This window comes from Xiphophorus couchianus, chromosome 1, assembly GCF_001444195.1.
Source record: "Xiphophorus couchianus chromosome 1, X_couchianus-1.0, whole genome shotgun sequence".
In the NCBI taxonomy this organism is placed as follows: Eukaryota; Metazoa; Chordata; class Actinopteri; order Cyprinodontiformes; family Poeciliidae; genus Xiphophorus; species Xiphophorus couchianus.
In genome coordinates this window covers 21,780,701-21,806,882 of record NC_040228.1, presented here as the reverse complement: position 1 = coordinate 21,806,882, position 26,182 = coordinate 21,780,701, and the positions used below count along the sequence as shown (strand labels likewise).

Here is a 26,182-nt window from a genome sequence, read left to right as displayed (position 1 = left end):
GAAGGAGAACCCTACGCCGTGATGTCATCACGTACTTCACGTACGCGTTCTGCGTTCTAATGTTTTTGAAAGTGAAGAGATAACGGTCAGATTAGTACGAAGTAATCATCTTCTATAGTCTTGACATCATACTCTATGTAAAAATAACAGGGACTACCCCTCTAAAGAGAATAGTTGTCAATTTAATTCATAAATACTTTGTTCACCTCATAGGGAAATTAAATGTAATAAATGAAGTTTCTTCAAAGTTGTCTTAGCTGCAGTGCAAGAATTATATAATGTAGCAGTAGGTATCACAGCAAATCTGAAAAAGCCTCTGACTGAAAACGATCTATTGTATCATTTTAAGATTGAAGTAGTTTTTCATCATCTTGATGCAGTTTTCCTTTAAAACAGAGTTTTTTTGTTGCTGAAGCACAAACTGACTGTCACTGTATTATTTTGAATTACTGCCGGATATGAAAGGAAGTTTCATATTCTTCCTTTAGAATTATTTCACATAAAAAAAGTATGCCTAGCCTGGTGCATATTTGTTTATGACCTCAACTTGTTAAAGTAGACTGATCTGGTGGTCCTGTGAGGTTTTTCACATCTTCAAATGGTATTTTTCAACTCAAATGTCACCTACAATCCTCAGGAGGGGAGATTGTATCAAAGAGCCTAATTGATAAAACTTGTTTCTTTGCTTAGATGGATACATCATTGGCATTTAAATTTTTTATTTACTAAATGTAATTGTATTGCATTAATATGCAGTTTGGTGATATTTAACAGTTTGCACACAATATCAGTTTAAATCTGCCTTTTGTAGTTTAAATAGAACTTGTATGAATTGGACTGAATACACTTAGGACCAAATTGGATGGATTTGGACAAGGACTAGACCTGTTTGCCATCTGTAGTAGCCTGAGATGGCCTATGTTGTGACTTGGCATTGCAGGAAGATTTTTCAGATTTTGGTTGTAAATGCGGAAAATGTATTTTTTCCCATTCCATTTCACAATTATTGAATACTGTTTTGGATAATGTTTTATTTCTATTTGAGTAAAAATATATTCATGTATTACTTATCTTATCTTAGAACAGTTTTTCGCTACTTTTCATAGCTTATCTTTTAGTCACTCCGCCTTTTTTGTCCTTTGTTACAGTGACCGGAAGTTGCACTTGGGTTGGCGTTACGTTGGTGTCGCCTGAGAGGTATGTCCATTTACAACTCCAAACCGTTTATATGCAAATATTTCAGTACTTATGAACTTACATGTTTTAATCAGTTTAGATGTATTATTTTTAAGTCCATTACTGTCCAAAGTTGTCAATGTAATGTTACGGAATAGACGTACGTAGCACATTTAGCTACAAAGCACCTAAAACTATTTTTAACCAACCGTTACTTAATTTATTGTAAAAAAAAAAAAAAAAAGAGTCACTATTTACCAATAAAATACAAGATTATTAATTTGTCTTTCGTACTTGGTCTTGAAATTAAAGACACAGCCGAACATAAAGCACATATACTATATTTTATTTCTGATATAAAGGTATTTCACTTGAAGGAATCGCTTGTAAACAGTAGAGGGCAGTATTAGACAAAGTGCATGCTACACTTGCTGGTATGTGACGGAAAAATGGCGCCTGTTTTTCTGAGTTTCGCAGCCCGGCTAGCTCAGTCGGTAGAGCATGAGACTCTTAATCTCAGGGTCGTGGGTTCGAGCCCCACGTTGGGCGATCAAATTTTTCATTTCCTAGAATTTTAAATGCAGGCATCAGTTGTCTTAGTGTAGATACGAAGAAAACTTAGTACAAAAATATGATTGACCGGGTATGATTAAACCTGTTATTTATGAAGCAATTTTTCATTTCTTTAATGTTTCATGTTAAAGACAATTCTGGGGGTATCTGTCAAACAATTATTCCTTCTTTTCCAATAACACAAGTCTTTATTTTCTCAGGTTGAAAACCTATGAGCTAAAAAAAGCACTACAAATATTTAATAAAAGAATAACTGATAAGACAATCAAGTCAAACAGTTATGGGGGATGAGGAAACACAATTGTGCTATAAGCAAATAGAAAATAAATAGGAAATGTTTGAAAAACCTAAGACAAACAATAACTACTTAATGTTTAACATCCAAACGGTGATTAAAACCTAAAATAATGGCAAATACATTGCAGCCAATATATAGTACCCATATATATAAACATTGGACATTGAAAAGTTTTGAATAATAAATATATTAGCAAATACATAAATAAAATAAATGTTAGTTTTCACTTAAAGTATATAAAAAAATAATAAAATATCTGAATGAATATACTTTACATATACTTTACAATATATGGACATGCTTCTCAGTAACACCCTTTTTTATGGGTCGTATATGGGGCTGCTTGGTAGAACAGTTAACACTAAAATGTTGCAATAATGTGTTTGGTTCAAATCCCGGCCTCCTTTTGCATGAAGTTTGAGTGTTCCCTCTGGCTTCTTCAGGTTGTTCCTTCCACAGTCTAAAAACATGCATGCATGTAAATAAATCTCTCTAAATGAGCAGAGAGTTATTGGTGGTTAATTCTGTGTGTACTTGTGATGGATTAGTGACATATTCAGAGAGAGCACCTCACCTCTTGCCCAATGACAGCTAGAGAGAGGCACCATCCCCCCCACAACCCTGAAATGATAAGTGGGTGTAGACAATGGATGGATGTTCTCATGTATTGTTGTAAGAGACTTCATTTGACGGTTTTATTAGTTGTAGACTATAGTAATCAAAATTAAATTAAATGACTGTTTGAAATATATCACTCTGTGTAATTAGTTTGCTGATTTTTGAATTAAATTGCTGAAATACAAGGAGTTTTCAATGATTTTCTATTTATTGAGATTTACCTATATTTGCTCCAATCCCTTCCAGAGCATAATATTGTCACAAAATATGCTGTCAGCTTAGAGTGAGGTTTTTATTGGGACTTACAGTATATCTACAATGTGTTTGATCCCACCCCCATTAAAATGCTTTTTGGCTATGTCATCATTAAAAAAAACATTACAACTGTGTGAAAATGTCCTGAAGTCCCAAAGAGGCAACAAAAATAAGGTATGGGAAAACCTAATTAATCAACCATTAGCAACTGAAATGCTAATCATAATTCAGATGTTGGATAAATACATTTTTATTTGGTTGTCTACCTCTGGGTGACCTTTTTAGTTGCCAAGATTATGACTTCAGTAACTATATTGAATTATGTTTAAATGTCATGTTAGTTTATTTGATTCCTTCACAACAAGCTGTAGTGTAAGTCAGTGTAGATCATTTATCACTTGCAGCTTAATTCGCCCTTTTTGCATTCTTAATAGGTGCAGAGCAGTGGCTTCTTCTCCCCCCCCTCCAAGTCTAGAGGAAGCAGAGTGGGAGGGAGGAGTTTAAACAAAGGCCCTCTCCACATAAAAAATGGAGGCTTGTTCAGGGAAGCCATGGTGTCCTGCTACTAACACTCCACAGGCTGACAGTTTTACTCTTTTAATCCTCCACTGAGAGAGCTGCCGACAGATTCTCCTCCTGGACGCTTCAGAACACTCTCACAAAGGGTTTGTATGTCAAAAATGCTCCTCTTAATCATATATTTGTGTGGATTTAGACCTAGCTCTGTGCTCATTTTTCTTCCCCTGCCTCTGACTCTCACAGAGCTGCCCCTGCCTGCACTGAACAAAGATAATTACTCAGGAAACATTTCGGCCAATCAGGCGCAGCTTTGTATCTCGCCTGCGAGGGAGGCGACCAGTCAGGATCTGGCTAACATCGCCAGGGCCTGATCGCCTTGCCTGAAGAGCGGAGCCTTCCCCGGCTGAGGGCTGAGAGTGTCCTCCATGTTTTATAAGTGTTGACATAACATTGTGTCAGGCAGCCATGCATCCACAGAGGTAAGCTCTGTCTTTTTTATCTCAGCCTTCTGATAGCAACATGGCTTCCTTTCTTGTTGTCGTGCTGACTTGTGGGGTCTCTCATGATGAATATGCACACCTTTAAAGTCAGCTTAGTGTGCAGCAGGAGGAAGAGGAGGAGGAGCTGGGCTGGATTGGAGGCCTCGTCAGGCCTCTGCGCCTTCCACCGGGGTTTTTTAGGGTTGGGGGGTTGGTGGGTTGGGTAACGACAATCACCCTTGCTCTCTCTCTGTGTCTCAGGGTCACATGTGTGCCCCAGACAGCCTGGCTGCCATACAGCAGGCAGATCCCACCATTTCAAATCCTTTTTCTTTTTCCTGTGTACAAGGCAAAAGAGAGCTTGATCTAAAAGTTGTGCTCTCATCTCCTTGCTTCTACTGCTGCTCTCGTGTTGTAGCCTGGCAGAGAAACAAGGGGGATGGGCATGTTGGGGGTACTATGTACCCTGTGCAAGTATACTTGCTCTGCTCTGGCTTCTTATCTCATGCCAGGCCCAGGGAGGAAGAGCAAGTGGCAACATGCGGGTTTGGAAGAAGTGAAGGTAGTTCAGGGCAAAACTTAGAGCAGTTTAAAACATCTTGAAACTGAAATCTGCATGACTTTCTGTTTGTTGACACAGGAGTTTCTATTCTTCACACTCCTCAAAGAATGACTGCAGCTTCAAACCTGTTTTTGAACCCCTCTTTCACGCCAGTCTAATCTTTAAAGCTGAAAAACACTAGACGGGACTTATTAGAGTCATGGGCCTGAGGTTTCCGCCCCTGACTTCTTCAACTGTACTGTGAAGCTGCTTCCTCCACTCTCAGACACACACACACGCTCACACACACGCATACACACAGTGGCCATTTTGTGTTCAGAGAGCTCATGTTGAAAGAACTTTACCCTCCCTTTTGCAGATCAGACACCAGGACAAAGAAACAACACAAGATTTAAGAGGATCTTTGTATTATGTAATATTTAAACATCTGAACAGGATTTAGGAAGAATTTCAGTGATTGGATCTAATCTTTGTTAGGTTGTTTTTCTCGACCTACTCTTGCTGCTTTCTATTTTTTTCGTAGCTTTGAACACATAAACAAAAAAGCCAGCTAGGTTTGTCTTCAACTAGAAATTCAATGTAGGAAGTCGGACAAAGGTAAGACAGGTTATTTTATATTCAAACATCTCAAAAATGACTTCTTTAAAAAAAAGATTTTATGTAAAAAAAAATATGAAACAGATTACTCAAAATGTGAGCAAATGCTTCATTGTGTCATGCTATATTTATCAGAACATAGGCAGAACACCATGTTACGTCATGTAGCACCCTTATAGCAATCTCAGCTGCGTGGGGGAAACAAAGAGGGATCTCTTTCTCTTGTGGGCTGACAAGAGGCAGTTTTGATCTACATAAACCCTGAAAATAGGAACATTACAATCAGAGAGGGTTTTTTGGCCTGCGACTAATTCACGTTGTAAAATCAAAACCAAAAGTCAAATTTTTACTGGCTTGATTATTAGGTATCAAAAGCATGCCGTGTCATTTTCTCACTGGTAGTGAGATAAGTCGGGGAACCAATCTGGGCCTCCTTCTGAGGCAACAGGGTGACAGATGTTGAATAGTAGAGCCATAAATCACAGTTGTATATGCACAAATGTAATCGCCCATAAATCCTTGATTAAAATCCCCCTTTTTTAGAATTTTATGCTGCCATTATTAAGATGGGGAATAAGCTAAAGTGAGAGGAGAAAAATAAAACCGACTAATGCAGGAGGAAAATCTCTGCATTGCAGCAAAAAAGGCTTTTTAAAGAGGAAGAGGGGAGCCCGCACACTGATCTGTATGGCACAGTGCGGCCGACCAATGGCGTTCCAGCCTGTTGGCCTTCCAGCCAATTGCAGCCAGAGCTGAGGTTAAAGATTGACAATCGGAGGGAGCACGGCAGGGAGAGCAAGGGCCTTCTGGAAAATTCCACAGCCATCTTTGGTTCATCCTGTACAGCCTTATATAAAAATCCAGGTCTAATATTTTTCTCTTCTACAGGATTTATTGTGTATGATAGCAATGAATATTGTTGTGATAAGTTTTTCTATTGCAGATAAATGCATTATTTTATCAAATGTAGGAACTAATTAGTTATTTAGTGACTACTGGGTTGGAAAACTGAGTCTCTTTGGTGGTTTTGGATCTTCTGAGTTGTGTTGTATAGCTGAAAAATGGTTTTCTTGTTACTTTTATGTTGAATTCTGCTCCGTATGCTTATTTGTTGCTCCTTTTTTAGCCAGTGGAACCAATCTAAGTTGCTTTCATTTGGAGTTTCAGTCCAACATATTGTCTTGCACATGATAGATCGTCTCTGTACTCTGAAATTGCTTTGTATCAGATATTTAGGAATTTAACAAGCCTCTTATGACTCGCATAGAAATGGGCTCGTCAGGATCTGACTTTGGTTTCACATTCTGGGTCTCTCCTTCCTTAAAAATGACATCTAATTATTCTGCGACAGTGGTGTTCATAGAGGAGAGAAGGAAGAGGATCGAAGACATACTGAAAGAGGTGGAGAGGTGGGGGGTGGGAGAATCCAGACCGGTGCTTCTCGTCCTGCTGGATTTTCCCGTGTCTCCTCGCTGTTGTTTTCCCTCTTGTTTCTGTGATTGGTTCATGAAGGTTCGTCCTGACACAACCGTCTTTATTTTTTCAGAAATGTTGGACTGTAATCTCCACAGATCTCTCGCCGGTCCTCCTGCGTGGATGTGCCCGTGCCCGAGTCTCAGCCTTGGAGTGGGGGATGGGGGAGAGTGGGGGGGGAGGGTAGCAAGCTGTGGCCTCCATTTTCTGTGACGAGAGAACCCTGCTCGTCTCTCACAGGAGTGGAATCTGAAGGCAGTGACTCAGTGTTGTTTCCTTTTTGTCCATCAGGTACTACAGTACTTGCAGAAGAGAAATGTGTGTGTGTAATTTTTTTTATTTGCTCTTTCTGGAATATATCTGACTCTCTGCTGGGGATTTATTTGCCTTTAAGTCTGCTTGCTGCTTGATGGATATGAAAAAAAGCCCTTTTGGATACCTTTTTTCTCCAGCTCATCTTGTCTTTTTGGTGGCTGCAGAAATTTCTTGACAATGTTTCTAAGAAGGTTTTGAAAACGAGGTTGTTGTGCAGCTCTGCTGAAGAATGGCGAACGTTCTCTCCTTTTCAGGGCTGTGGTGGAGACTCGGCTAACGTCTCTTATTTTCATGTGGGCCTCGTTTGTTCACTCAGTCCGGAACAGGAAGGCCCTGAAGGGGTGTGTGTGCGCTTGTGAGAAAGCTGGTCTAGCTGAAACAAGATCTCCATGTGTCATAGCTTAAACTTTGTTTAATGTTTTTATTTCAGTTTGATAAACTTTCTCTTATTGCTTCATTTTTAAAGTCTCTCCTGGTTTGAGTAATGGTCATTTTGTTTAGGTCTTTGGGTTGTAGAAGAACCACAAAGAGGAATTTAAGTAACTACTGGCTGATTGCATTATATCTGGGTTTCATTGTTTGTATCAAATCTTATCTTTTGGATCATCTGTTCACATTCAGACTTTTGGGCTTACATTTTATCCATCGTATATCCACAGCTTGGCTGCAATTTAACCAACTTTGTCTGGAGTTTCTCTGTAAAAATGGAGTCTGGAGGCGTAAAGAGGATTGTTTTAGTTTTCCAAGTGAAAATAAAACCATCCCACAACTGTGGGCATTCGAGTTGCAGACTGAAACCCTATCATTCAGCTGGAAACCAGAGCTGCAGCAGCCAGAGCTATTAACTGATCGAGTGTGTGACCTGTCAGGGGTTCTCTGGAGGGCTTCTTTCCCTGGTCTTTTGAATAAAGGGCACATCCTTGGAACGAGGCCCTGTGTTGCTTGGACAAAAGAAGAGCCAACGACCCTCATTTATTGCCAAACCCTCTTTTTATTCTGCTTTTTGTAACCACAGAGGGAACGAGATGCTTTGCAGGAGCAAAGACGGGGGGGAGTGAGGATTATTTTTTTTTATTATTTTTTTTTTGTCAGAGGTTAATGGTTTGACTTCTATGTTGAGCAGGCTTTGTGAAAGCGAATCTCTATAGTTGGTGGATTCCAAACAGATTATTTGGTAAAGATTTTGTTCCAGAATATTGAGATGACCTGAATGGTCTCCAAGAAAAGGCCTAAATCCTCCAGAGAGTCTGCTGTTGTTACTGAAGGGGCTTGGAAGGTGGTAGAAGTGTGTACTGTTAATTACAATGAGAGGCTGTCCTCTTCGCATGGGGCAGCTCTCTTTGGATTTCTTGTTAGTGTAGATCTTTTCGCCAATTGTCATAAACAAAACAGGCCGTGGCCCAGTTGAGCCACAATTTTACTTCGTCTGCGACATCTTCTGACGAGCGCGGATACTCGGTAATGTTGGCTAAACGGTCCTATGTGTTGTTGTGATCATTCATTTGTCAAATTAATGTTGCCATGGTGATTGTTACTGGTCTCTCTGTTGGAGTATAAAGAACATTTTCCGACTTGATAGTAGCTGAAAATGTGGAAAGCGTTTGAATGTCACATTAAAAGTCAAAGATGCGTTCAAGTCTGATGAGATGTAGAAAAACAATGGAAACTGGTAGAATCCCTGTTGACAGGTCCTCTGGGACCCAGTGCCTTAGGTGGTGTTCTACTTGTTTATAGATAACGCTGATGTGGTTTCTGAACACTCTCTCTGACTCTGTGTTTGCCCCTCTTCCTGTGTTCCTGTGTGCTCGTGTTCGTTGCTGTGCAGTCTGGCTGAGGAGGAGATAAAGAAAGAGCCGGATGTGGTAGAGGGGATGGACGCTTCTCTGCGATCGAAAGGTAAGTCTCTTAAGGCCGTGCATGTCCTATCAGAAGTCAAACATGATGGTGTCGGAGAACACAACAGGATTTTCCTATTGGATTTTGAGAGGTTAATGCATGCTAATGGGCATTAGATCTGCAACAGTGATATGTTATGACTGTATGGCTTTTTCCATCAGGAATCAGCACACACCCTTCACCTTAGATGAAGCCTTTTAGGGATTTGTTTTAATGTTTTAATTTATGTACTCAAAGATTTCAGGCATTCCTTTATTTAGCTATATTTAAAATGTTTGGTTGCTTTTGCAGTGATGTAAATGGTGTTGAAATAAATCTTTAGGTCAATGAAGGAAGCAAACTAAAATATTGCTAGGCTCTTGTTAGGATATAAATCTCTATGATTTTATTTCCCCTTAATTGCCTTGTTAGTTGTACTTGGATGTAATAAATCGTCAAATGAGTTATATCAGAGAGATTTGCCCAAGTAAATACAAAATGCAGTTTCAAAATGATTTCACCTTAACTATCCAAACTAAACTGTCCCTATGTGAAATAACCACTGCTCTCTAAGCTTAGAGATTACCTGCAAACAATGTGGAAGACCTTTATTCCACTTTTCTTTGCAGAATTTTCTTAATTTAGTAGGAGTAGCAGATTGGAGGATTTTCAAGCACGAATGGGTCTTGCATCAACATCTTAGTTAGATTTGGATGGATTTTTATTTTTTCAACAGAATCAGCAGGGGTTTTGGCCTTTCACATGGATGTCATTTTTGCCCAGTCTCATTTACATTGTTGAATCATAAGCACCAATGTTTTAACTGAGGAAGCTGTTGCTTGTAGTATTTTTGATATTGTTCTGGGCTCTTTTTGTGACTTGGATGAATAGTTGCTGTGCTCTTGGAGTAGTCCTGTTAGGGTTTTGGTTTATGTTTTCTGGAGTTTCTGATTCTTAATATGCCGTTTTAACCCCCTTAACTTCTTAACTGATATCAATGACTTTGTTTCTAATGTGTTCTTGTGTTTCTTTAGAGCAGGACATGGTGTGTTGCTTAATGAAACAATTTAGCTTACTGCTCTGCTTAACATGTTTTCTTGGTAATGGAAATTATCTATTGGAGCATTTATTAATTTATTTTTGGTCTAACTTGTCTACTTTTATACAACAAGTGGTGCAATTCGAATGACACAAGCCTTTTCATCTCAGCACCTGATGCACCAGGTTCAGCGGAACGATCAGCAGCACCACAGAAGCGAAAGGTGTCAAGTCCGACCCATTCCTCCAATGGACACTCTCCTTCAGACACTTCTCCCAGTCCCCTTAAGAAAAAGAAAAAGCCAGGAGCTGTGAATTGTAACAACAAAGACCAGGTAAGGCTCCTGGAGGCTCATCGCAAACTCAGGCCTGGCCTGCTGCTTTTATCGGATTGTAAGAGATCGTCAGGGGTCCCTTTAACACACAGACTTCTCTTCATTAATTTGGAAGTGTCTTTGTGTTGTGTAACATTTTAAAACATAAATATTGTTAGACCAGTCCCTGCCACTAGTCCTTTTTCTCTCAGAGCAAAAACCAAATACATAATCTTGATTAAATCCAAATTATTTTCAATTCACTTGTAGTTGTCCAATGTGCTGATTAAGCCTGCAACATATATCATAATAACAATATCAGTGTGTGCAATACTCGTACTGCAAAGGACTGTTTGGAGTGTAATAATTGCTGGCTAATGAACTTGCAACTTTCATGCTAATATTTATCCAGTTGAACTGTTTGAGCTACACGGTGCTTTCTTCACACTTAAGATTGGTTGAAAGGCCCACAGAGGTGAATAGGTTTCCTGACAGTAATGAATCAGACTTCTCTATACTTGCTTTAGTGCTACAAATAGCGGAAGGTATGCAAAGAGAAATGAGTCACTGAAGAAATGTAGTCCAGTCCCTCATTTTCCTAAAAGAGTCAGCAGAGCTGTTTGGCATGAAAAAACATCAATATAAGCATCATGTAAACAGATTCAACCAGCAGAACTGAGAGAAATAAAAATACTCTGCTGATCAATAGCAATGCATAAAAAGTCACTTATTGTGCATATTGAGCTTTGACTTAAGTGCATTTTAAACATAACCATGTATTTCAGACACTGAGTTTGTTTTGATAAGTGCACCTATTTATTTATATTTTGGTTTTTACTCTGACATGAGCATATTTTGTCTTAATATGATTGTCATTAAATTCACTACACTGCCAAAAGTATTTGTTCAGATGCCTTGAAACGCATGGCATTGAGTGGTATCCCAATTCTAATCCATAGAGTTTAACACGATGCCGGCCCAACTTCTACGGCTTGCACTAGCTTAAGAAGCTTTATCAGGTTGAGGTCAGGATCTCCTTGATTGTCCTCCATGAACTCACTCATTTTTGGACATTGCTTTGTACAGTAATGTTGGAACAGGAAGGGGCTATCCCCAGATTTTTCCCCACAAAGTTTGGAGGTTTATGCAATACAAGCATTGTCCAGTGAAAGGAACTGACTCTCAGTCTGTCAGTTGGTTATGTAAGGTTAGGACACAGCTTCTCATCATGGGGAATCCAGTTCCATGAAGCTCTTTACACACAGGTTTTCAGCTAATTAGAAGGCCACATGAAATTTGGTGCTCTGTACTCAAGTGTCTGTTCCGAAAATTTGACCTTTATCCCCTGAATGCTTCACCATCTCACTGTTATGTGATTTTTACATGTTCTACCACTTATTGGCTTAGTTGCTGTCATTCCTGATCTCTTCCATTTTGTTATAATACCACTACAAGTTAACTGTGTTGTTTGGAAATTTTTACAATTGCGCAGGTGGCATCCTGTTATTGAACTTTGCTGCAATTCGCAGAGCTCCTGAGAGGGCCCATTCTTTCACAAAAATTTGTATAAGCAGTCTGCCTGAAAAGATGCGGGATTTTAAACACCTGTGGCCATGATAGCAATAATTTGGATTCATGAATGAATACTTTTGGCAAAATAGTTTATGGTTTGACTCTGTTAAATTTTATCACTTGTATTCACCATGAGCACAATCAAACCATTTATGTATCTTTTAAAAAGGGAAGCCCAATTTTAGTGGATTTGATTTATTGTTGTCCTATTTGCAAAAAGCAACATCGTGTAGGTTTTGTTGCCTTTATTGTCCCTTGTGCCGCTTACCCTGCTTGCCTCACCTTAATACTACCTTGTTTCTGTTGCACTGCACCTTTTTTTGTGTTCCTGCGTGTTTTTGAAACCTGCCCCCTGTTTCTCTTGCCTGCATTTCAGTCAGAGCTAAGACATGGTCCCTTTTACTATATGAAGCAGCCAGCACTCACCACAGACCCTGTTGATGTTGTACCGCAGGACGGCAGGAATGACTTCTACTGCTGGCTGTGCCACCGCGAGGGTCAGGTGCTCTGCTGTGAGCTCTGCCCCAGGGTGTACCACGCCAAGTGCCTCAAACTACCAGCCGAGCCCGAGGGCGACTGGTTCTGTCCAGAGTGTGAGGTATCGCACGGACGACGTGTGTTTGTGTGTGGGTGTGGGCGTAGGCAGATGCTCGTTAAATTCAGCATGGCTCAGCTGACAAAAATGAGGTGTCCCAGTGAAGACATAAGTCAGTGTAATGACCTGCTTCAGCCTGTGGTACAGGCCGAAACATGGAGACAAATGACCCACCATGGTACATCATCCTGTCACTACAGGAGATGAAGATCTGCACAAAATAACAAAATGTGACTAACGTGGGCTCAGGTGCAGCTCAATAAATAATCATCATAAAGTAAAAACTTGTAATTACATGAATTCATTATACACACACTGATATTTTCAGATGTTATTTGAATGATTATAGCTAATGAGGGTGGCCTTCATAAACACAAGGAAGATGACTCACTTAAAAGTTATCCTGTAGTCCTACAGACAGTAGCTGTACTGCGGCCCAGGTTTTTCAAAGGCGAACTGCCCTGCATGTTTCCCTGCTTCAGCTCCCTTAATTTCAGTTTAGGCTTATTATCTCGATTTTGCTGAACTGCAGTCATCTGAATCAGGTGTGTTTAAAGCAGAGAAACGTCTAAAACATGCAGAGCAGTCTGCCTGGAGGACCAAGGTTGGGGAAACACTTCTTTATCGAAAAATTTGAATGAAAAACTGAGTGGAAGAAAGAGGTGTGGTGGGAATCCCACAGCCTCGAGAGGATTGTGAGAGTTTTTTATTCCCTCTAAGCCATAATCAACAGAATTACCTGAAATAAACACTGGAAATGTATCACTGTGTGTAACGTCTAATGTAACGTGTAATGGGTTTTGGTTTTTGAATGGAGTTACTAATATATATTTAACTATAATCTAAATGATGTAGAGGTGCAACTCAAGTAAAGAACCATGAGCAGGGCCCAGTATAAATGTAGATGCAATTGCTCTGCATGCAAAGTATTGCTAAAGCAGATGCTTGATTTGAATGAAAGTAGTTTTTAAATTTTTTTCATTTAGATCAATTTCTTAGTTTCCCTAAAAGTTGGTCACCTGTTTAATAAAATTCAAAATGACAAATTAACGGACAAATACTTCATATCTGATTGATATTATGACTACAGCTTGCATATTTACAAAACGATAAAACTGTAATGTTAAGTAATGAAATATGAATATAAAAATTATAATCTTATGTCTCCTCTCTAATCTTTTTTACCACTTCCGTATTTGATGATTCCTGTTTAATTAGAATTATTTATTTGAAAGTAATCTGTTAAATAATTTGTTTTGCATTTCTCTAAAGCTGTTTCTATTTTTTAACCTTTGGGAATGGGAGTCAGTGATGCCCCTGGCTACACTCTGCATTTGCGACTCAGTTTGTGCAAGTTCTGATTTTCTTATAGCATCGGGTCTTTCAACCTGATGCTATAAGAATACCATGAACTGGGGCTTTACAGAAAAAAACCTGGTTTATTTTTTAAGATGTATAGCTAAAATGACCTGTGGGATAAACTTTACAAAGTTTAACTTTACTTGTTTATTATTATTATGATTATACAATAATTCTTGTCTTCATTTTATGTTCTTTCAGAAAATAACAGTTGCTGAGTGCATTGAAACCCAGAGCAAAGCAATGACAATGCTAACAATAGACCAACTCTCCTACTTACTGAAATTTGCACTCCAAAAAATCAAACAGCCTGGGGTAAGGAAGCCATTTTATTTGTTGTATTGTATTGTACACAGATTATTGAAATAATATTCTAAAATCCTGCAACAAACAGCAACCTTTGAAAACTATGCTTTAAAAAATTCCTACAATTTTTATATACAGTTTTTTTGTTTTTTCATTGCAGTTGCATGATCTCATACTGAAAGATTTAGAAACCAATCCAAGTCCAATCTTTTGTTGGAGTGTACTCGCTCTATAGAGCAGAAAATCTCACAGTAAAGCTAAAGTTTTAGTTCCCTTTAAAACAAAATTCCTATAAAACTGTGTCCGGACCACAAAAAGTTTAAATTGTACACTTTGAATTTAAGTTTAATTTGGTCAACATATGAAGAATCTTTCAATAAATAATCCATTACTTAATGTGACAAACTGATACATTTCTCTTATGTGCTGCCCACCAGTAAGAGTCTGGAACAGGGAGGTTTTAAAAAAAAATCTTCAAAATCTTGCAACAAAATTTTCAGTGTGGGATTATGCTACTGCAATAAAATCAGAATTTATTTTAACTGCGTCTTGGACATGGATGCAAAGGGTGCTGTGGCTTCAGGAGGTTAGTCTTTCAAAGTTCAGCCTTTAACAGTTGTCCCATGCTTGTCTTTAATGAGCAGACAGAGCCGTTTCAGAAACCCGTGTCACTAGAACAGCATCCGGATTATGCAGAGTACATCTTCCACCCTATGGACCTAAGTACTATAGAAAAGGTACTAACATTTTTAAGCACTCAAAGCAAGGGACAGCTTTACCAAATGCTACTTTTTTCCACTAAAATGTTTTATTGTCCTTGAATATGTAAATATATATTTTTTCCCTCTTTATAGAATGTGAAAAAGAAAATGTACGGCTGCACTGAGGCTTTTCTTGCTGATATGAAGTGGATCTTACACAACTGCATTATCTATAATGGAGGTTTGGCAATTTGTCATTTATAAATATTTATACCTACTCCTTTTATTGTGCAAGCCCCCAAAGAAAAATAAAATTACAACAATTTCTTTTTCAGGTAATCATAAATTAACAGCAACTGCAAAGGTCATTGTCAAGATCTGTGAACATGAGGTAAAAGTTCTCTTCTAAATTGTTAAGGACAGAATAACAATAAGTAGTGCGTCATTAATGTTGTTTTTAAATTCATTTTTAGATGAATGAGATTGAGGTGTGTCCGGAGTGCTATTTGTCTTCTTGCCAAAAAAGGGATAACTGGTTTTGTGAGCCATGTGTAGGTCTTTGCTTTATCTTGAGTACCATATTTACAGAGTGTTTACATATTTGAAGCATATTGAATTACTTTTCCTTGTTTTCAATAGAGTCAGCCTCACCCTCTGGTTTGGGCTAAGCTGAAGGGTTTTCCTTTTTGGCCGGCAAAAGCACTCAGAGAAAAGGATGGTCAAGTAGACGCACGCTTCTTTGGGCAACATGATCGGTAAGAGAAACAGCTCTTGTTGCGAATCGTTTAATACATTTTTCTAAGTTGCTGATTTTCATATTCTTTTTGCCGTCGTCCATTCAGCGCCTGGGTTCCTATCAACAACTGCTACCTGATGTCCAAAGAAATCCCTTTCTCTGTGAAGAAAACAAAGAGCATTTTCAACAGCGCCATGCAAGAGATGGAGGTCTACGTGGAAAACATCCGCAAGAAATTTGGCATTTTTAACTACGCACCCTTCCGCACTCCCTACACACCCAACAACCAGCTGCAGATGCTGGCGGACCCCAACAACCCCAATGCCGGGACGGTGAAAACAGAGAAGCCAGACAAGCTCCGCTTCAACTTTGACATGACTTCCTCTCCCAAGATGATCCTCAGCAAAAGTTCTACGCCCAGCGGGATGAGCCGGCGGGCCTCAATGATGGAAATGCCTCGGTCTCCAATGAGCACCAACTCCTCGGTTCACACAGGGTCTGATGGGGAGCAAGAAACCGAGAAGCCAAGCAGGAACCCTGCCTTACACTACAGCACTGGAGAGGAATCGATGGACTGCACTGGTAGATCATATTTCAAGTTTCCTTTTCTTTGGTGGCCATGATGACGATTTTAGTGCTTTTGAAATTCTTAGCAAAATCTTGTAATTACAGCATCTCCTGTATCGGGGAAGCCTGGTCCAACTGCTAGTGTGAGCAGCAGTCCAAAACCCATAAACTCTGCACTGGTTCCTAAGCAGGACAGGACAGCAGGAACTGGAGGCATCCTCAACCTTAACCTTGGTCAGTAACACATAAAATAGTATTTATGATGGATAACCCAGTAACAATATATAGGTCCCTTTAAGTTTTTATCATATCTCAACCAGAAACATTAGTGTATTCAATTTGGATTTTAATAACAATGCAAAGTAGTGCATGTTTTTAAAAATGAAAAAAAACTTACTTTCCATCCCTTTTACTTTGATACGGCCAAATGAAATCCAGTGCAACCACCGGCATTCAGAAGTCATCTAATTTATTACTGAAATAGTAGAAGTGGTAAAGCTGTGTGTAATTCTAAGTACAAAGATATATGATACATTCCATGTATCATATATTATATATTAGCACACATGTCATTAACATGTGTGCTAATAACATTCAGTCTGTTGAAAAATGGAAAAGTTGGTCATGCCATCACAATATTTTATTAAAATATGGTCATTACTTGTTTTCTGTCTTTTTTGTTGTGGTCATGAGGCTTTATTTTAGCTGAATAAGTTTAGAATGGCACAGCCGCAGTACTCATCTTAACCAATTGGGAAACTGTGACAGGACTTGACTTGTCTACACACATTCTCCATCCAATCTGACTGACTAAGTAATTTTACAAAGAAGAATGAGCAAATATGCCAGTGTCTACTTATGGAAAGCTAATAGACGCATTCCCCATAAGACTTACTGCTGGAACTCTGGGAGGCTGATTGCATGTAGGCATCACTTGTAAGATTTTTGTTTGTAAAAAAAAAATGTATTAAATAAAATCTTGAAACCCATGAGAACTTTTCTTCCTACATCACAATTATGCACTTGTCTTGTGTGGATTTATTGCACAAAATCCCATCGGAATGCAGTAAACATCTTGTTGACTGAATTGGAAGGGTGTACATAGTTGACATATGATAATCGTGACTGTTGTCCTGTAATTTATGTTTAACTCAGATCGAGTGAAGGCTGAAATGGACCTGAAGGAACTAAGTGAGACAGTGCAGCAACAGCAGCAGCAACAACAAGCAGCCCCCACTACCGTCACCACTACGAAGAGACCCATCAGGAGTCTGGACAAGACCATTGAAAGCTGCAAAGCACAGCTGGGTAAATATAGATATACTTTATAACTGTTTGAAACGTGGATTTGGATTTGTTAATTATATAAAAATAATTAATTTGATCATTTTTGGCAAACAGTTTTGAGTAGTCTGACACTATCTTTGTATCTTGTGCCGATGTAAAACAATCATGTCAAGCTACTTCACAATAGAAATGGGTACAGTTTAAATCAGACAATTACATGTAGTCCAATTCAGTCCAGAGATTGTGTATTTGTGTGATTTACTACAATAATTGTGAACTTTACATTTGTCTACACAGGTATTAATGAGATATCTGAAGATGTGTATAAAGATGTGGACCACAGCGACTCTGAGGACTCTGAGAAATCTGACTCCAGCGACAGCGAATATCCCAGCGATGAAGAACACCGGTCCAAGAACTCTGCACACGAGGACAAGGAGAAAGCAGAAAGAAAAAGGTCAAAGGCGAGTGCGGAGGGAGAGGGTAAGGAGGGAGTTACAGCGACGGGGGATAAAACCGCTGTCCCTGAGCCTTTGCTCAAAGAGAAGCCGGGCTGCAACGGTCCAGACAGGGATCTGCAGGAAAAGCCCAGGACACCTCAGTCTCAACCCGTCACTGAAAAGCCTAAACCACCAGAAGAGGGCAAGACAGCTTCTGCATCCGCTGAACAGGACTCTGATTCTGAGAGAGAGCTCGTCATTGATCTGGGCGACGAACATGGAGGACGGGACGCAAAGAGGCAGAGAAGAGACCCGAGCTCCGCCGCTGCCAAAAATACTAAAGAGTCCAACGCTGCCAAGGTGGAAGGTGAGGCTTTGTCCACTTTATGGTTGTGCTCTGTTTCCATCACATTTTAAGACAAAATATTAGTTAAAAATAAGCCTAAACTCAAGTACTGGTAGGATCATGCCATGTCTGCTCTGCTGCTCATGGTTCTTGTTTTTTTTATTGTCACAGTGATGCTGGAATGTCTTGATTGGATATGTTGGTATAAAACTATTTTTGGTAGAATAAGTACATTTGGATTTGTAGATATGATTTTCAGGTAATTCTCTGAAAACATTTTCAAGAGACTACCATTACCGCTTTTTGCACTTGTATGATCGCAAGAAGCGACAATTTCCATAGTTTTCCTTAACATGGCAGATTTTATTTAATTTAAAACATTCAAACCATTTTCTGTTTTTAAGACAAACGTTTAAGCCACAACCCTAACGTATGAACAACTTTTCCTATTTTTACTCTTACCGGTCCCATAGTTTTCAAATTTTAATTTCATTTGTTGTTAAAGACTAGATTTATTTTAGCCTTAGTTTAGTAATTATTATTTATTATGTTATTACACTGTGCCAAAGCAACAAACCCCATGATGCACAGATGCAACAAGGTCAGTGGAATGTTTCTCCTCAGTCATTCAGCCTCTGCAGTAATCCTGCAAAGGAATATTGCTCCTGCAGCTGTCTCAGTCCATGTTTAAGCAGTTTAACGTTTCATTATCTACAATCAGCTTATGGGCATGATTATTTTTTATTGTGGCTTGGCTTAAAACTGGAATTTTAATTGTGGGTTGAATTCTGTCGACAGTAACTGGCTTAAATAAAACGACAAACAGAAGGAATACATTGAAGTTTGTGAAGCTTGCTATAATGCCAGAAATCATCATTTTTCATACTCCACTTGGGTCTTAACTTTTAAATCAGAATGGTCTTAGATTTGGCAGAACTTGGAGAAAGCTGGAAGAAGACTCAAACCCTGTGATTATACTCGGGAGGAAAAACAGGAAAGTGTAATTTTCTTCTACAAATGTTGCCTGTCTACATCGTAAATTTGCATAAAATATTTATTGTTGCGTATTAAACTTCGGAAGAATCCTTGAAATGTGTAGACATGCTGGTCAAGTGATTTACACAATGCAAACCAAACCAGATTAATGCAACAGTCTGACTTCAAGCTCACTCTTTGGTTCCTTTTTTAAAATGATCTTTTTCTCCCTCAATTAAAAAAGAAAATATACATCTTACATTCTACAAATGGGGTTTAATTGTAATGCTTTTTCACATCGTTTGGGTTTCAAATGCTGATGTTATAAATCCAGATTGTGCGGTAGATTATTAAGCAGTCCTAGTTATTCTTTCTTGCTTTTTGTTTAGGTAAGCTGTCTTCATCTGCTGCGTCAGCTACACCGACACGAGAAGCTGCCTCCAACCTGAAGGACTCTCTGCAGCCGTCCATCACAGCAGCGCTCAACCTTGTTTCCAGTGCAGCATCTGGTCAGCCCAGCACCTCCACAACCACCAGTGGATCTACCACTGCGCCACCTTCTGGCTCCACGACGTCCACAGCACCCACAACTGTAAAAAAACAGCGGCCGCTTCTTCCTAAAGAGACGGCTCAGCATGTGCAGCAGGCGGTGGTCTGGAATCCCACCAAGTTACAGACGTCGTCGCAAAAATGGCAAGTGCAGAAGCTCCAGAGGCAGCAGAACGAAGAGCAGTCGGGTGTCCAGGGTCAGAGTCAGACGCGCAGCCAGCAGCTGCAGTCACAGCAGAACTCCTCCAGCACTCGCTATCAGACCAGACAAGCAGCTAAAGGTAATATAAAAACACCGCTGGGATTATGCACCAAAAAACTTATATAACTATTTCAGGTTGTTTAATTTCTCTTAACATTTCTCCATCTTTGTCAACTGCAGTGCAACAAAAAGACCCAGCTCAAAGCTCCTCATCAACAGCGGGACAGATCACATCTGCTGCGTCGTCTCTGGTGTCTGCAGACTTGCAGATCCCCACAGTTTCAGCAGATGTAGCAGCAGATATCGCCAAATACACCAACAAAGTAAGTCACAATTCCCATTAATAATATTACTAATAGGTTTAGAAACCTTCACATAGATTTTCTAATATTTAAAGACAAATATTAAAACCTAGATAAAGTTACTGCTCTGGATTTGCTTTGCAAGTATTTAAAATGTATAACTTTATTATTTTTCTCACAGATTATGGACACAATAAAAGGGACAATGACTGAAATCTACAACGACCTCTCTAAAAGTACATCAGGAAACACGATTGCTGAGGTAATCCCTCCCTCTCATATTGATGCCTCTTCAAAAGTTGTTTAAGAAACTTGTAGTAATAACAAAGTAGCTTGGAGGTCTAGGGTGTTTAGTGGTGGGAAGAAAATATGTAGTTTATTCTTCCTTCTCTGCCCCCGAAAACCACTAATGCCACAAAAACAATAAAATGCTTTGAAAAGTTTGTCGAGTTTTGAAACTGGGGTTTTATGAACTGAAAGACAAGAAGTACATCTGTCTGTCCCTGCCTCTACTATGATGAACTCCTCTGTATATAAAAGTATTTCTAGAGTGAAAACATTAAGATTTTTTTTTTATATATACAGCAAAAACTTGCCAGGATATGTAAAAACAAGGCAGATTAAAATGACTGATTAAGTTAATTCTGAGTTGTTGAAGTGTCCCAGTCAAAGTCCAAATCTGAAAGTCTGTGGTGGGACCATAGCAGGAAGGAATGCCAGTAAATCTCATCAAATAAGTGAAGCAATGTAGTGAAGGAAAGAAGACCAAATGTCCCAGCTGGATTATATAATTTAGAAGAAAATGGTTTCAGTGTATTCCTGCACCTCAGTTAATTATAGGGTTTAACAGTTTTGTTTAATGGCTGCTTCTGTGTTTTTATAAAATAAATGTTTTACCTGTGCACTTTGAAGATCTTTAAAAAACTAAATATTGTTTGCTTATGCCTATTTAAACAGGTTATACTTTTATTTTAACCACAACTGATTTCTTGATCGTTTTTATTTTTTGCTACAGATTCGACGTCTGAGGATAGAGATTGAAAAACTCCAGTGGCTTCATCAGCAGGAGTTATCAGAGATGAAGCATAATCTGGGTAGGTTTTTGCTTCCAGGGCTGCATGGATATCATGCGATTACCTTTTATTTTCAAAGACGGTTAGCATGGCTTCATGTTGAACTTACCACTTGAACGCAGAGCTGACGATGGCGGAGATGAGGCAGAGTCTTGAGCAGGAACGGGAACGTTTGGTTGCTGAGGTGAAAAAACAGATGGAGCTGGAGAAGCAGCAGGCGGTGGATGAGACCAAAAAGAAACAGTGGTGCGCCAACTGCAGGAAGGAGGCCATCTTCTACTGCTGCTGGAATACCAGCTACTGTGACTACCCCTGTCAGCAAGCACACTGGCCTGAGCACATGAAGTCCTGCACACAGTCGGGTAAAACAAGAATTCTCTCAGTTTTAAGTTATTGTACTGTTTTTTCAATCTGCTTTAAAACGTAGCATCTGTTGCTACTGCAGCTTTCAAGCAACCTTAGTTTGTTTAAAAAGTTAATGTCTAATGTCTGCAAAAGTATTCATACCCTTTGTCACATTGCGATCACAAATTCCCATGCGATGAAGCAAATTATTCCCACAACATAAGGTTGCCACCAGAATTTTGCTGTTGTTATGTACGTCGACCAGCGAGTTCAGTTGTGCTCCAATGTTTCTTGTGTTAAACTTCAAACATGCATGCATAATCTGTGGTTCTCTGCGGCTCTTTCTAAGTTGCCATGGATCTCTTAGCTGTGTCTGTGATTAATGCTCTTCAGGTTGATGAAAAACCATTTCTCTGCAGGTTTGCAGTTATGATTCCTTATCCATTTTAGGATGATGGACTTGTTGAGCTCTCTCGGTCATCTAGCACATGGGTTATTATTTTATAACTGAATCTTACCTTTACTCCTGACTCACTTACTCAGTTGTGTTTCTCTAATGAACCCCTGAGGTCGTTACAGAACAAATTAGGTGACTTAAAGGCAGCTGGTTGTAGTGGATTATATTTTAGAGGCATCAGTTGAGGTAAAGGGGTTAATCACATATACAAGTTTGGTCGTAACTAGATCAGTCACGATAACAAATTTTGCTGAGCAATTAATTGTCTCTGTCTCAAAAATTATTGCGATAATCGATAATATTGTTTGAGGACCTTTTTAAACTGATGTAATGGTAATGACATAATAATCCAAGCGATATCCTGCCAAAAATAGGTACACGTTATTTTCAAAAGAACATTTAACACTGAAATTCGTAAACAAAATAAAGAAAACAACCAAAAACAAAACTAAAATTGACTCTCAGTCTCCATTAACAAAAATGCACTTGAATAAAATCCAAACAACATAAAATCAAAGTGGAAATAAAAACTGCATTCAACCAAAAGAGTGCAGATTATAAAGTCTGTATACTATATTGCCCTTCAGTAATCATTAGATTTAGATAGAGAAGATGGGCATATCCGACTACCTGATGCCATAGTTCAGTCCTCCCTTAAGCCCAGTTCACACTACACGATTTGTTGCCCCGATTTTCCCCTTATGACAATCTTTGAATGACCAACATTCTTAGATTGTCGCTTGTGTTAATTGTAACCGATCATCCTGTATTGTGTGTTAGGACTGATCGGGTCCAGTCGGTGGAACGTCGTGGCCGCTCCGATCTAAAACAGGCATATTCAACATGTTGGATTGTCTTGGCCAGTTTATTGCAGTGTGTGGAGTTTTCCCAGGCTGGGAGCGAGAACGCAGCCTGTTGAATGTGACAGGTAGCCAATCAGAAAGCACGGATTCCAATTCGTGCTTTCTGAGGGGAAGGCACGGAGGGGAATCCCAAACAGCTAACACGGGGCAACCCAAAGTTCAGGGACATCGGGGATGATATGTGGAAACAACATTAATGTTTATTCAACATTTCGTGCAAAGAATATCCACAGAAATGACAAGGAGAGGAGTTGGAGGGAAATTGCTACCGCAGTTGATAAACCCGGTAACTTTTCAGCTGCTCATCGTTAATGTGACATAACTAGGTTATAATGCTATTCATTCAGTCAGGACTGACACTAGCCACATGCATTGCAGGTAGATTCTAGAAAAACATTGATTAATGCCTGGTTTTAAAATTAGTTATCTAGACTTGTAGCCGTTATTTTGTGCCCATTGTTCTCAATGTAATTTTAAACATTAAAACGGTAAATACAAATTAACCGATGAAGCTTAAACACACAAATGGTAAAGACGAAAAAACAGAATAACTCACCTCCACATCATAGTAAGTAAATCCAAACAACTTTTATCCAACGCCTTTTCTTTTTGTTACATCTTTTATCGCTTAAAATAAGCTCACAAACTATTGCTATTGCCTCTATGTCATCGGCCATGTTTGTTTACACTAAATTCACGTGTGATATAGTGGCTTTTACTGGATTTTCTGTCTGAAATCTGAATGTCGGCGAGAGAAATCGGTTCGTGTGTGGTGTGTTGCTCTTGCAGTGTGGCTGGACAAACTGCACGATCGAACCCGTTATACCTATGTTTTTTTGTCTACTACTATGTCTCTCAGGTTTTGAAAATGGGAGACCCATTACCCATAAATAGAAAGAGAGAAAAATACAGGAAGAAACAATAAAGCCGATAAATTAAAATGAGGTCTATAACTTTCATTTATCATGCGATTAATTGATTTATTGTTTATCACGACAGGCCTAGTCGTAACCTGACATGATGACAAATTTCAAAAGCTATGATTGCTTCCTGTAAAGCATTTTTGTGTGCATTGGCAAGGTCCCTTTGACAACTGAAGGAAATTGAATTGTTTAATATCAATTTTCTAGCCTGATTTGATTTTGTGTTGCACAAAAAGTTAAAAAGTCACTGTCAAACATAAAAAGTGTCTTCTCTCTCATGTTGGTTTTTGCTCTTTCCCAGCCACAGCATCCCAGCAGGAAGCAGAGGCAGAGCCCGGCTCGGAGCCGTTGGTCAAACCATCGGGCCACTCTCCCGCTGTGCAGTCCATTCCCTCAGCCGCAGGCTCGATATCGGACAAAAGCAACTCTCCCACCTACACTGACAAAAACAAGGACAGTTCTGGTGTCACTGTGACCTAACTGATACACTACAGACACATCGGTGGAGTGAATGTGAGGCAGGTGGCCTCGAAGTTGGTGCTTCAAGCCCTGCACCTTGACGACAAATCACTTTTTTTGTTCTCTCTCTCTTTCATTCCCATTTGTATATGTGGTCACTGGACTGTTTTCGGTTCACTTCTCATTTTCAGTTTCCACATCTGCGTTTAAGTCAGTTAATCATGTGAAAATAGTCTGTCTCGAGATGTGAAATGTTTTTCATTCTACAGTTTTGCATTGTTGCTCAGATTATATCAACCCACAGGATAATCTCTTCATTTCTCTTTCATTGCTGCTCCATAGGACTATGCTGCTGTTTGATTGCTCTCCATATTGTGAGACAAAACATTTGAAACAGCCTTCAACAATTATACACAATGATTATGGTGCCATCACAAGTACTTAAAATGATTTATTTTTTCTTTTCTTTTGGTTTAAACCACACTTGCTTAATGTTGAGAAGTGCAGGTTTAAACAACACATTTCAGTCCAACATGTTTGCTTCATGTCAGTGGTGGCGTTTTGGTTTCATACCAGTTTTGTATTGTAGTTCTGTGTTATATAGCCACACATTTAAAATGGAAAAAAAAAATCTGATTTATTAAAAAGCCTAAACAATTTAAACTGTACAGCTTTTGTAAGAAGATACCTGAACGATATTTATAGTGTTACATGTTTTTATAGTATGTTTATTGCAATCACATTTCTATGTGTTGAGAAAAGTTATTTGAAATGAAACTTCTTCACATGAATGTCAGCTCCTAGTGAAGTCTTTGTGTAGCCAGTTACCCAAAGCAGATGTAAATCCAATCAAAAATGTGCCCATCTGAGTAGACATAAATATATATTGCTTTTTCAGCCATATATTTCCTGTGAGCATGTTTGTGTAGAGCTTTGTCTTGTTACTGTTTACATATTGTAAAAAGAATAAATGGACTTGTGAAGAAGTTTCTCAACTTATTTGATCTGAACAGACATAAAAACACATTTTCTTTCTATTGCAGTGTTGCAAATATATGTTATTGATCATCCAATTGTAAATTGGTGATAAGACCAAGAAGCAAAGAAGCTGCCTGAGCACCCTGGCATCGCCGTTGCTGCATTTTACAAAAGCATTTTATTTTTGTGAGAACAAAAGCAAACTGCGAGGAATTTACATGGCAAATTTTCAGGTAATTTGGTGACTGTTGGATCTGCTGTGGCTATCTGATGGCATAACAACACAGGACTCCTCTATTTTACAGTATGAAGAATGAAAATGTAAAAAAGTACAAATGTATTTTCTTCTTTTCCCCCGTCATGCTTCAATTTTTCAGCTTACCAAATGAGTAAATTCTAAAAGCAGTTTGCAAAAGAAGAGAACCATATATGGACAAACCATTACCTCAAAAGTTAAAGATTGAGCCATATTTGGCTGCAACAAACACAACTGTTTGTTAAAACTGGTGATCATTTTTTTTAAAATATATATCGTGCATCAATTATGAGCCACTCTTCTTTGCAGAAGTTATTTAAGTCAGTCACACAGGAGGGGTGTTGACAATTATGTACTAAGGCACAACAACATTTTTTATTTGCAGTATGACATGCTGATTTACCTTGAGTGTCCTGCTGCTGCTGTAAGAAAAATAGAAGTTTTGGTAGTGAAGATGCTGGATATTACCAAAAATATTTGTCCACCTATCTTTAAATATATGAATTTGACTGGCATGCCACTCTTAAGCCATATGATCTAATATGATGCTGGCTCACTCTTTAGACCTATGTACGTGTAAAAAAAATGGTCTAAAAAAAGAAATATTTCTTGCTGGTTATCTCACAAGTTGAAATGGTCATTTTATAGAATTTTGACCATTTTTCCTGAAGCGCTATTGTGGGGTCAGACACTTGTGATTAAAAGGCATGGCCTGCAGTTTTAATTCATTTCAAAGATGTTCACTGAATTGATGTTATGGCTTTAAGAAGGCCATTAAAGTTCTTTCCCTTTGAGCTCA

General features: G+C 38.9%; 1 protein-coding gene and 1 non-coding gene across 8 annotated transcripts; both read left to right on the top strand.

Moving 5' to 3' along the window:
* Positions 1-1,652: 1,652 nt before the first annotated feature.
* Positions 1,653-1,725, top strand: trnak-cuu (transfer RNA lysine (anticodon CUU)). The gene has a single exon. It is a non-coding gene; the product is annotated as a tRNA-Lys (tRNA).
* A 1,712-nt stretch (positions 1,726-3,437) lies between these two features.
* Positions 3,438-25,135, top strand: LOC114142951 (protein kinase C-binding protein 1). 7 transcript variants are annotated; one of them, XM_028014639.1, is made up of 21 exons: positions 3,438-3,585; positions 3,683-3,918; positions 8,691-8,761; positions 9,950-10,113; positions 12,119-12,262; positions 13,820-13,933; positions 14,569-14,661; positions 14,779-14,866; positions 14,961-15,016; positions 15,099-15,176; positions 15,265-15,380; positions 15,468-15,943; positions 16,034-16,162; positions 17,084-17,236; positions 17,513-18,022; positions 19,366-19,806; positions 19,908-20,050; positions 20,211-20,291; positions 21,045-21,123; positions 21,225-21,464; positions 23,992-25,135. In XM_028014639.1, exons 2-21 carry the CDS (start codon positions 3,905-3,907, stop codon positions 24,168-24,170), a joined length of 3,369 nt encoding a protein of 1,122 aa, XP_027870440.1. In that variant the 5' UTR covers positions 3,438-3,585; positions 3,683-3,904; the 3' UTR covers positions 24,171-25,135. The 7 variants fall into 7 exon arrangements, with proteins under 7 accessions (XP_027870440.1, XP_027870391.1, XP_027870400.1 ...); XM_028014590.1 differs by having other exon boundaries at positions 12,041-12,262; XM_028014599.1 differs by having other exon boundaries at positions 3,443-3,589; positions 12,041-12,262.
* The last annotated feature ends 1,047 nt before the right edge of the window (positions 25,136-26,182 follow it).